The 12,677-nt window shown below is 35.0% G+C and overlaps 1 protein-coding gene across 2 annotated transcripts in view; it reads right to left on the bottom strand.

The window, feature by feature from the left end:
- LOC144221018 (UPF0547 protein C16orf87 homolog) overlaps positions 1–12,677 on the bottom strand; it is a 31,220-nt gene continuing 18,543 nt past the window's right edge. Inside the window, exons 3-4 of one of the 2 annotated variants that reach the window (XM_077751394.1) lie at positions 7,336–7,518; positions 1–661 (exon numbers count right to left, since the gene is read on the bottom strand). In XM_077751394.1, the coding sequence (XP_077607520.1) occupies positions 543–661; positions 7,336–7,518 (302 nt within the window). In that variant the 3' untranslated portion in view covers positions 1–542. The remainder of the gene's footprint in view (positions 662–7,335; positions 7,519–12,677) is intronic. The other variant, XM_077751395.1, reaches the window with a different exon arrangement.

The following is a 12,677-nucleotide window of genomic DNA, read 5'->3' as shown; positions in this document are numbered from 1 at the left end:
TTTAAGACAAAATTTACAGTTTATATTCTTAATTCCCCATTCAATAAAATACCAATTGCCAATTTATTAAAAGTAAATGAACTGTATATATGCATCTGTTAGTGCTGAAAATCTGAAATATATATTTTTAAAAGTCACTCTTTTTCCAAGTACTTAAAATATTGCATCTCTGGTGGCAAACCTGAAAACTAACAAGCATTTTATTTCCCTAGTTTTCATTCTTCCACTCCCACCTCTACCCCTTTATCCTTTAATAGCCATCCATTGTTTTTTGTTTGTTTGTTTTTGTTTTTGGTAAATATACTTACTTATATCCCAAACACAAAACACTGACAAAACTCCTTGGTAAACAAGGAAATCCCAGAACAGTCCAAGCCTACAGCTTTGCTCCCAAAGTGTGGCACAGGCTAAATGACAGGAAAAAAACAAAACAATCAATGGCCCTTATTGATGCAGTCAGAATGCTCCTGAGAGTCCATAACTGTTTAAGAATTTGCTGATGTAATCCTGGAGAAAGTTTCAACACATTGTGCAGACAAATATCAGAGAATAAGTCTTTGATTGATAATTTTTCTATTTATTTCTGCCAAGGCGACTGAAAACACGAAAGCCTTTTCATCAGAGAGGTTAGCATAGATGTCAATTTCCTTTTCCTGTTTCTCTGTTAAACAAAGAAAAAGAGAAAGCTTAATATAAAGGCAGTAAATGCAGTCATTAAAAAAGCTTCAAGCTTTCAAGTATTTCCTTAGATGATAATAAACATTATATACAATACTAACAATGTATATTAAATATAATACAGTATCATGCTACTAAACTTAAAATTTTTAGAAATTACACAAAGGAGTTACTGAAATGCCATGAACTAAGTGGCAATTGTATATATTTTCTACATACACTGTTTATATATTTATATCATTTTTGTAAAAATCTCAAGTATTTCTTTCTCTTCACTAGGATGAGCGCTCACTGTCCCAATCAAAATAAATTTTCTCATCCTAAAGATGTTCCCATCTGAACACTAACAGTACCTTTATGAATATACTAACTTCTTCACCTTAGCCCTGCTATAGAAAATAAGAATAACCAACATTTAATTCTAATTTCCCCCTCCTAATTACAAATGTAATCCAAGTTCATGGGAGAAAACTGAAAAGTACAGATTAACAAAAAAATAAAAACTACCTATATGTTATCTCATGAGCCAGATAAAATCACAATAAAGATCTTTGTGCACATTCTGTCAAATTCTTTTGTTGGGGACTTCGAAGATTCTACTTTTGTCTGTTTTTTTTTTTTTTTTTAATTCATTTGTTTTGGTTTTTTAAAGCAAAGTTAAACACGTAAGTTTAGAGTCAAATCACTTTTCTAAAGCTTCTCACAAAAAACAGAAGTCCTCCTCCCCACATGCACATCTCTCACTCTCCAAACACTATTTTATTTGTTTCTTTTTGTTTTTACCTCTCTAAGCAACATTTTTATATGATGCTACTTCTTGGTTTTAGGCATGATTAATTGACCTTGCACCATGGAAAGTCAGAATTCAGTTGTATCATAATTTTGGTGAGACCAATATCTAATGTTTACATTATTCTAACTATGTAAGTGATTTCACTTTTCCTGCACATTGTTTTTTCCCTTATGAGATTCCCTTTTTCCATCTGCTTAATTTTCATTATTAATTGAACTCAAAATCAATTGTATAGATCTTTCAGAATGTTTACACGTATTAGGCATTATATCAATTTTATCTTCTTGAAGAAATCTTTGCAAGTCTTCAGCTCCAATCTGAAATGGCTGCTTTCTAGATCTGCTACATAATTAATTATCATTAAGATCTCTCTTCAACATCATTCTGGATATAACCATCTTTCTCTGGAGTTGGACTCTGTCCTGGGTGCCAGGACACTTTCTTGGTTTACTTCCTCCTTTTGATGCCATGTATCTTGCAGTAGCTTTCTGAGAAAGGGAGTACAGGCAGCAAAATTTTTGATACCCTGAATGTTAGAAATTGTCTTTAGTCTATCTTCATGCTAACTCACAGTGTGGGGGACTAAAAAGTCATAGATTCCCTCTTAGTATGTCTTCTAACTAATGGTGTCACTATTTTTTTTTAACAGTTATTTAAAAAATTATTGCTAAATATACATACACATGAGATACACAGACCTTGAATGTACAATTGTATGAGTTCTAACAAAATATACACCTACATAACCCACACCCACAATCAAGATACAGTAAATTCCTCATGCTCCTTTCTAGTCAATGCTTCCCCACCTCATCAGCAACTGATGTTCTAACACCAGAGATTCATTTGCCTGCTCTTGAATTTACATATGGCATTATACAGCATGAACTGTTTTGTGTCTAGCTTCTCTCATTCAACACATTTTTAAAGTTCACTGATGCTGCTCATATATGAGGAGTTTGTTCCTTGCTGGGTAGTATTCCATTATATTAATTCCAAATACCATTTCAATTTCCTCTTTTTCTCTTGAGCACCTGAAGGGGTTTTCCTTTAAGCAAAGAGCTAGGATTTATGATAGTATGTTTCAGCATGATCTCTACTTTTAACCATAAGCTGGTATGGGAATTTGGTGGGCCATTTCAATGTAGAAACTCAATGTCCTTTAGGTGGAAAAATGTCTTGAATTATCTCATTGATGACTTCCTTCTCCTCCATCTTCTATGTTCTTTTTTGGAACATCAATTATTTGTTGATACTGATCTCAAACTGGCCCTCTAAATTTCTTATCTTTCCCATTCTATTTTTTCATCTCTTTTTCTACCACTCTATGTTTTAGTGCAATTCTTTAATTCTGTCAATAAACTTGTTAAAGTTTTTCATCTGCAAATCTTTATACACATATTTTTTTAGATTCGTATTTTAAAGTTCATTTTCACCTGCTTTTCCATTTAAATATCTTGTTCTTGTTTCATGACTACAATATCTCCTCTTGTTTTAAAATTAAAACATTAATGATAGTTTTAATTTTTGTCTTGTGTGCAAAAACTTATTTTATCCAAGCTATTGTTTTTTTCCCATTCAATTGGTCTTAGTTTTTCATATAGATGCTTTCTTCTACAGATCTGGGTAATCCTTTTTTTCTTTTTTTTTTTTTTTTAAAGTTTATTTAGTTAGAGAGAGAGAGAACATGTGTGCACACAAGCTGGGAAGAAGCAGAGTAGAGGGAGAAAAAGAATCCCAAGCAAGCTCCCTGCTGTCAGCACAGAGCCCATCGCAGGACTCAATCTCACAAACCATGAGATCATGACCTGAGCCAAAATCAAGAGGTGGACACTTAACCAACTGAGCTACCCAGGCGCCCGAACCTGTGTAATTTTTTTTTTTAATGTTTTATTTATTTTTGAGAGAGAGATAGAAATAGCATGAGCAGGGGAGGGTCAGAGAGAGAGGGAGATACAGAATCTGAAGACAGGCTCCAGGCTCTGAGCTAACTGTCAGCACAGAGCCCGATGCGGGGCTCGAACCCATGAACCGTGAGATCATGACCTGAGCTGAAGTCGGATGCTTAACCGACTGAGCCACCCAGGCACCCCTGAACCTGGGTAATTCTTGATAATGTGCTCATATTTAGGAGTAGGATCCAAAAAGCTGATTAGCTCATATACCTTGTGGAGCCTGACTGTGATCACTAATTTAAGATGATCTGACTAGGCCATTTCTTTGTGAAATCCTTAATGAAGTACCTTTATTTTAGGCTTTTTCTCTTGGGTTTTTCACATAAGATACTACTAATCTCTTTCTTACCTGGAAGATAAAAGCCTGAGTACAGAACTCAGTATTTACCATCTCCAATTCTCACATAATCTTCCTGATCTTAATACAGTACCCTGCCCTCAATGACACCTGGTGTTCCCTAAATCAGATACTCTGTTTTGTCTTACCTTTTTCAAAGGATATTTGGAAAGAGGGGAAAATGATGTAAACAGCCCTAGCAGGCCATTAAAGAAACAGACCTCCAAGCAATCTCGTTTTTAGCCTTACCTTCACCTCTACACTTCCAGACCTAACTGATACACAAATTCTTGACCTTAAGGAAGTTGTGTAATAAAAATCAGTTTCTTGTTTTCCCGAAAGGAGCTTACAATTTAGGTTTCATGGGTCTACTAAAGCAATTATCACTTTCCAAAATTCTGCTGCTTTTCCCACTGTCCTTGTGGTACTTGGTCCTTTAAAAAAAAAAGTACCTTTACTATAATATTACTAGCATTTGGAGATGGTGGAGAGTTAGGTGTGGTTATCCAATCTAGCAACTTTAACTTGAACTCTACATTAATCTTTTATGTTCATTAATAAGATATTTGGAATTACCCATATTTTAATAAAAATATTACTCAACTTTACTAATATTCAAAATAATCATACTCCCTTCATAAAATAAAACCTTATCTTAAACCAACCAATAAATGCTTAAGTTTAATGGTTTGTTTTTATGATTGTCAGAAATCTGTTATCTAGATGTTTAATAAGCTTTCTTTTTCCACTTTCTTCCTATTCTTTTTCAAAATACAGAAAACACAGTCAATTAAAAATGAGCTTTTAGACACACTGTCAGGTTTTCCTTATTAAAGGTAAAGCTTGCTTCCAAGTTTTCAAGCACCCCATAAGCAAAGAATCAATTAAAATGAATTAAATAGCTACTTAACACTAAGAAGCATATGAAAGAAGTCTATTCTAAAATACACAGATATTTCAAAAGTTTATATTTCTTACCCCTATTATATTTAGGGAACATGGTCTGCCTCAAGGGTTGGTAAAATACAGCCCAAGGTCAAATCTGGCCTGCCACCTGTTTTTATAAAGTCTTACTGGAACAGAGCCATGCCCATTCATTTACATATTGTCTATGGCTGCTTTCCAGCTGCAATGACAAGGCAGAGTAGCTTTTAAAAGAAGACTGTATGGCCCACAAAGCCTAAAATATTTATTATCTGGCTCTTTACAGAAAAAGTTTACTGACCTCCTCCCCCCTAACCCCCTTGGCCTACATTAAAAGATCCAGTTTATTCTACAAAAACTGCTTTGAGCATCTTCCTGTTTGTATTAAAAATAAATCAAAAGCATATCTTACTCTAGAAATAGCTCAAAAATTTTCTACCATAAGCTAAAAATATCTGAAAAAAGAATTTATAACTAACTAAATTATTTTCTCAACTTAACATGAAATAAAAGTTCAGACCTGTTGTACATATAGAGTCCTAGCACACTATCTATAGACTTCACTTCCCCAACTAAAAGACACTCATTATCTGTTTTCTCATCTCCTCTCACCACCAGAAACATTCCTTCTCCATTCTTTGGGTTATATTCCCTTTACTTCAACGGAAAAGAATGTTCCGTTTTCTGGGTCAAGCAGTATTTCCCTCTTCCTCCCCCCCCCACCCCCCATTGACTTTTCTTTACCTAGTTTCCCTTCTGAAACAGTTTTTAGCACAGATTTTCTGATCACTCCATTAAAAAACACATTCACATTTAGAAAATAACTCAAATTCTCTGGAAGAGCTGCATAAGAGAAGGAAAAAGAAAATGGAGTAAAATTACCCATGGAATTAAGGAGTATTTAAGTATACTTCAAAGAATACAAATATGATATAAACCTTATTCCTTTGGCCATACAACGCTAAGAAACCATTAGCTTTGAAAAAGTTAAGGACAACTATACCAGCGAATTTATTTTCCCTAACAGTAGTAATTTTACTGAAATAAAAGCATACAGAGGGGTGGCTGGGTGACTTAGTCAGTTAAGCGTCCGACCTCAGCTCAGGTCGATTTCATGGTCAGGCTGGGTGCTGGCAGGGCCTGCTTGGGAGTGGAGTCTGTCTCTTCGTCTCTCTGCCCTTCCCCCACTAACACTCTCAAAATAAACAAACTTTTTTTAAAAAAGCATACAAAGCAGAGAAATGGTAAACAGGTTAAGAAAAAAAGGTCAAATGTCTAAAATAAGAGAAATTTATGCTTATGCTTGAATAACTAAAACTGAATGCCTGAAAAAGAAAAGTATATAATGCACCAACAAGAAATTATTAATGCATTTCACTGAAGACAATTATTTTGATAGAGGTTTCTTAAGTAATTAAAAAGAGCAACTATCCCTTTTTCCATTAATTACAGGTTTGAAAATCTCAATTTTAAAAGATATTCATAGCCATATGGGGGTTCATCACCTAGTCTAGTCTCTCTATTCTTGTGTCCTCTGAAATTTTCCATGATAAGAAGTTTTTTAGAAGATGTATGAAAGGAGAAGATGAAGTTTTAGTTAACTGTGAAAACAAGTTGCTGGTAGACATACTGCTTATCAGAAGAAAGGAGAAGATATGTAAGGAGAAATATAAATACATTTTGGGCCAAGAAGAATTTACCTAACTATCCAAAGCTGCCTCAAAGTAGGGAGGACACAATGAGCAATTTAAAAATTCATACTGAAGAATACTTTCAGTATTCTTTAAAAATAGCAAATTTTTAAAACTTGTAGTGTAACAGTTTGAAGTAAGTCTGACAGAACTCAGATTTATCTTTAAAAACAAATAAAAAACATCCATTTTAATAGGCTTCTCTGGATTGTCATATACAAATCACTATCTCTAAACTCTACTATCATCAGTTTTTGGTTTTTTTTTTTAACGTTTATTTATTTTTGAGAGAGAGATAGTGAGCGAGCAGGGAAGGGGTGTAGAGAGAGACACACACACACACAGAATCCGAAGCAGGCTCCAGGCTCTAAACTGTCAGTACAGAGCCCGACACGGGACTTGAACTAACGAACTGTGAGATCATGACCTGAGCCAAAGTTGGACCTTTAATGCATTGAGCCACCCAGGCGCCCCTCTACTATCATCAGTTTAGAGCAAGGTGAATTTTACCTAATTTAAGCCTTTAGCTTTTCAATAAAAATTAAATTGTAATTTTTTAAAAACAAGCATCTACCCTAGAGGAAATGTTTTCAAACTAAAATATGAGTTGTGAGGCACCTGGATGGCTCAGTCGGTTAAATATCTGACCCTTGATTTTGGTTCAGGTCATGATTTTACAGTTCATGAGATCAAGCTCTGTGTCAGGCTCTGCGCAGCACAGAGCCTGCTTGGGATTCTCGCTCTCCTTCTCTCTCTGCCCCTTCCCCGCTCATGCTGTTTCTCAAAATAAATAAATAAATAAATAAATAAACTTCTAAAAATTTTAAAAATAAAATATGAGTTGTGATTTTAAGTCCAGGAGCTCAATGCCTACCAAACACTTTCTTTACTGCTATCTAATTAAAGATCTCGAAAAATTTAATACTTGAAAAAAAAACTGCTTGGATTTATTCATACCTCTTTCTTCCTCATGTTTTTTGGCAGATGCAGTTTTAGGTCTTCCTCTTCCTCGTCTGATATGATCTGAATGGCTGTTACTTCGAGACCTCTTTCTGTTTTCTAAATCCTTATTTACTGTAGAATTTATCTTCTCTCGCCTAACTCTCTCTGTTCGCCTCCTCTTGGCCTCATGCTTGTTTTCTGTATGGATGAATAAAAGTGATATATTTTAGGGCTTACCAAGAACTGTTTGCCCAAGTTCTCATTGTCTTCTTCTTCTTTCTAAATATACTAGAGTTTGCTGTCTGGCATATTTTATAAAACTACAACCGTAACATCTATGCTCCTCACACCCACATAGGAAAAAAAGAAATTCAAATTCAGATCCACATTAACTCATGAGGTAGGAGGAATTAACAGAAGACCAGTTTCTTTACTTGGCACCTTTAATTTCAGCCCCTACATGTTCACACAATTCCATAGAGATCTTTCTGCCTTACTCCTTCTCTCTGCAGCCAAGCTAAAAATGGTAAAGTATTAGAAAAGGAAAAAAAAGACCCAAACATTCCTTTTTGCCCCCTACTCAAATTATAGATTGAAATACGTCAAATACACAGAAGCAACACTGGCCTTAATCATAATATATTAATTAATGTTACCAATAAAAAGCAAACAGAAAACATCCATAGAAAAATATAAAAACACTAGGGAAGTAATAAGTAGTTTTCACTTTAGCCACAGATGAGGTCATTTCTGACATTCTCAGAGCACGTAGATCCCTAAATGGAATAGCAATAAGGGAACTTTACTCAATTTGGTGACTTAAATAATGCAAGAAGCCATCCTTCTCATTCCAAACAATTCAAAATGTTGGAAAGACAAATTTTAAAAAACAAAAATATGTTTTAATAATATGAACTCAAAAGCAACAAAGAGAAGGGGCACCTGAGTGGCTCAGTCGATTAAGTGTTCAACTTCAGCTCAGGTCATGACCTTGAGGTTTGTGAGTTCGAGTCCTGTGTCGGGCTCTGTGCTGACCGCTCAGAGCCTGAAGCCTGCTTTGGATTCTGTGTCTCTGTCTCTCTTCCCCTCCCAACTTGTGCTCTGTCTCTCTCAAAAATAAACATTAAAAATATTTTAAAAATTAAAAAGCAACAAAGAGAATTTCCCAAAATGCCTAAAACCACAACAAGTGAAGGGCCAAACAAATAAAATTCATACTTCCCAAGAAGTAAAAGGAGTAATTTAAAAGACCGTAATATAATTATGCTTAATAGGCTAGTGTAAAATTAAAAAAATAGTAATGATTACTTCCAAATACCTTATCTTTAGAGAATTAATTCTAATCTCAGACATATATCAGATAATGCAAGAACACTTCATTATTCCAGATTGCAAGTTATCAAAGACAACTAGGCTTGTTAAAGGATTCAAGGGCAACTTCAAAAGGCCTGGCCACTGTAGGACAACTTGAGTATCAATAAAAATAGTAACTGTAATAGTTGAAACATCATACATACTGAAAACTACAAGAACATGACATTAAATACAAAAACAAAAGCACAAACTACTTGGCCACTAAAATAGGAAGACACTATTTTGAAACCAACTCACTATTCTGAAAACTTAAAGAGAAAAGAATAAAGCATTTATTCTGCTTTTTCTATTCAAACTGCCCACTTACTGGGCAACAAAAGAACAGATAAAGAGAAGTTTCTCATTTAAGGATTATTGTGGATAAAAAATGAAGAATGATAAAATCAAAGTACAGCCGTTTTCAACCAGAAATGAACTAAAGGATATAAGTACTTAACATAGCTGCTAACATCAGAAAAAACAGAGACAAGCAGGCTTTATACACCTCCTGATAGAAGGTGTTACCTACTTTAAGAGGTATTACCTACCTATTAAGTAGTCTTGTCAAGAAAATCAAATCCCATCAAGCATTTGAATCCAAATTACAATTTACAAGAAAAACAAGTCACTGGAGGAATGTGTTATCCTACATTCCTATACTATGAAGACCCAAACAGCACATCCAAATGTAAAAGTGATAGTATCTTTAACATATAATTTGCAAGGAAAAACAAAAAAAAACAATGAATAAAAGAGAGCTAAAAAAGATACTGCCCATTTTTAACATGGAACCTGGTTTTTAAAATTTTAAGACCATTTATGAGATACCTGAAAGTTTCAACACCAGCTGGGTATTTAATATTAAGAAACTGTTGATTTTAATTGTGCTTCTGTTTTTAAAGGTCTGTCTTTTAGAAACATATAATGAAATATTTACAATTGAAATTACATGAGATTTGCTTAAAAATAATATGCAAGGGAAGGAGTAGACGTGGGTGTTAATGGGGACAGGTTGGCCATTGTCTCTTGTGTGTCCTTAGAACACTTCTAAAAAAAAAAATGAAACAAATAGTGATAGGCAGAGCTATGGTGTGCCTTTTTAAGTTCAACAATGAATTTAGAGTTGTTCCTCCAGCTACCCACTCATCTCTGCAAACTTCTAAATTATTAGCCAAACTTCTCAAAAAAGAGAGGTATCTGTACTTTCTGCCTTCAGTTTCTCAAACTCCCATTCCCTCATCAATCCATTCCAATATAGTTCCTCAATCAATGAAACTGATCATCCAGGAGGACAAAAATGTGTTATCAAATCTAACAGCTTCACTCTTTAATCATCTTAATACCATCCCTCAAAAATTCAACAAAGATGGGGGTGCCTGGGTGGCTCAGTCGGTTAAGCTTCTGACTTCAGCTCAGGTCATTATCTCAGTTTGGGAGTTCGAGACCCACATGAGGCTGGTCTGTCAGCACAGAGCCCACTTCAGATCCTCTGTTCCCCTCTTCCTGCCCCTCCCTCATGCACACACATAGTCTCTCCCCCAAAAATAAACATTAAAAAAAAGAAGAAGATGGGGCGCCTGCCTTCGTTAGTTTAGCACTCAACTTCAGCTCAGGTCATGGTCTTGCAGTTCCTGAGTTTGAACCCCACATCAGGCTCTGCACTGACAGTACAGGTCCTACCTGAGATTCTGTTTCCCTCTCTCTCTGCCCCTCCCCCTCAAAATAAATAAACTTAAAAAATAAAAGAAAGAAAATTCAACAAAGTTGACTATTCTTTTCCTTAAATTATTCTTCACTTGATTTTCAGGTTTCCAGGTTTCCCATCTCACTAACCATTCCTCTTTATCTTCTTTGCTGTCTTTTCCTCCACCAGGTTAGGTTCTTTCTCATCTTTAATATTAAAGCCCTGGTACTCTGACCTGAGCTCTCTTCTCATACTTAAACCCTAGACAATCCATAAACCCAAACAGTTCCAAAATTTATACTTTTAACTCTAACCTCTTCCCAAAGTTCCAACTGCCTACCTGACAACTTCACTCTATTATCTTACAAGCATTTCAATTGTAAAAAACAAAACAAAACAAAAAAACCTAAAAAACTCTTGATTTTCCCTCCTCCAACGTCTCCTTTTATTAATAGATAGCAGCACACAGTTGCAAAAGCCAAATAATTTGTAGTCATCTATGACTCAGCTTGTTTCCTATCACCACAAAAGTCCACAGGCATTCTTTGCAAAAATATGTCTATAATTACTTCATCTCTTTACCTCTATGGGCAACATCCAAACCTAATGTATTTTGTAGCTGCCAAAATTATCTTTAAAATATTCAAACCATATAGTTCCCCTTCTAAAATTTTTATTAGCTTTTCACTGTATTAAAACTACAGTTAAATTTCTTTATCAAAGACTGCAATTGCCTATAAAACCTGACATCTGCCTCTCTCCAATTTTCTCATACTGCTAGACACTTTGTTCATAACACTCCAGACATACCTCCCTTTAATTAGAACAAATTCCTTCCTCCCCTTAAGTCTCTGCATTTGCTAATCCTTCTGCCTAGAGCTCTCTTCCCAAAACTTTTAATGAAACCACTTATTTAAATTGTTGATTTATAAATAAGACTCTGTGTCTCATAGTCCATATTACTTTTTATAATCCACTACTACTATAATCTGTTATTTACTTATATGCTCAGGCTCTCACTAGAATATAAACTCTATGAAAGCTGGGATGCCTTTGTCTCATTCACAGAATCGAGAACATTACTTACACATATTAAGCAGTGATGAATAAATAAAATCAGACTGAGCACATACATCTACCACCCCCTTTATGAAAACTCCCACTAAAACGAGAATAAACATGGATAAAAGGTAGAGGGAAAAAGGAAAATAAATCTGTAGTGTCGGAAACAGGGAAAGGATGCTATCAATCATCTGAAATTACAGAGTTTCGGCCAACTGGCAAGCTCACAGATTCTGATTAGGAAACCAGAATAGAAGAAACTGCTATCCAAATTAGAAACAAAAGTTGGCTCCTGTAGAAGGGAGAGCTGTTTTTCCCAAAATATTCCCAGGATAGATCAAAAAGTACAGTAAGGGAGAGCAGGCCACGAATAATCATCAGAATACCTACAGGACTATTGCTGAACAGTTGGGCCTAAGAACTGACATAAGGAACCTCCAAAACACATACAGAAGATAGAAACAAATGGCAACTCCTCATAGAAATAAAATACTGGGGCACCTGAGCAACTCAGTCGATTAAGCAACAGACTCTTGATTTCAGCTCAGGTCATGACCTCACAGTTCGTGAATTCGAGCCCTGAACTGGGCTTTGCGCTGATAGCTCAGGGCCTGCTTAGAATTCTGTTTCCCTTTCTCTCTCTGCCCCTCCCCTACTTGCTCTCTATCTCTCTCTCAAAATAAATAAAAATTTTAAAAATGAAATACTATAAGGGATTTTGCATTCTCTCCCAGAATGAACCTTTCCTTATTTTGGCAATCATGGAAATCAACAGTATCACCCAGCTCGTATAATTTACATCCCAAAAGCCTCCCAACTAGTTGTACACTAAAGTGATCAGTAGTCAAAACAGACCTTTAAAACATGTGAATTATCTACACTGATAAATCAAGTTCTTCATTTATAAATATCAATAGGCAATTAAGAATTACCAGTAATTTAAGGAAAATGAAAAGTGTAATAGGGGCAGAACAAGATAAAATAGGAGGAACGTTAGTTCAAAAAACAAGAAAAAACAATCTTAAAACATTCTGATGCATACCTTGAGAGAGATCTGACTGGACTTTATATCATTAAGAATAAGATTCTTTTGCAGAAATAGAAAGCTTAATCCTAAAATTCATATGAACTCTCAAGCAATCCAAAATAGCTAAAAGAATCTTGAAAAACAAGGTCAGAGGTCTCATATTTCCTGATTTCAAAACTTCCTAATAAGCTATGGTAGTCAAAAAAGGTACTGCCATATGACAGATATACA

This window comes from Crocuta crocuta, unplaced genomic scaffold (assembly GCF_008692635.1).
Source record: "Crocuta crocuta isolate KB4526 unplaced genomic scaffold, BGI_CrCroc_1.0 scaffold124, whole genome shotgun sequence".
Taxonomy (NCBI): Eukaryota; Metazoa; Chordata; class Mammalia; order Carnivora; family Hyaenidae; genus Crocuta; species Crocuta crocuta.
The sequence above is the reverse complement of the archived record's forward strand: the minus strand, read 5'-3'. Positions and strand labels throughout refer to the sequence as shown.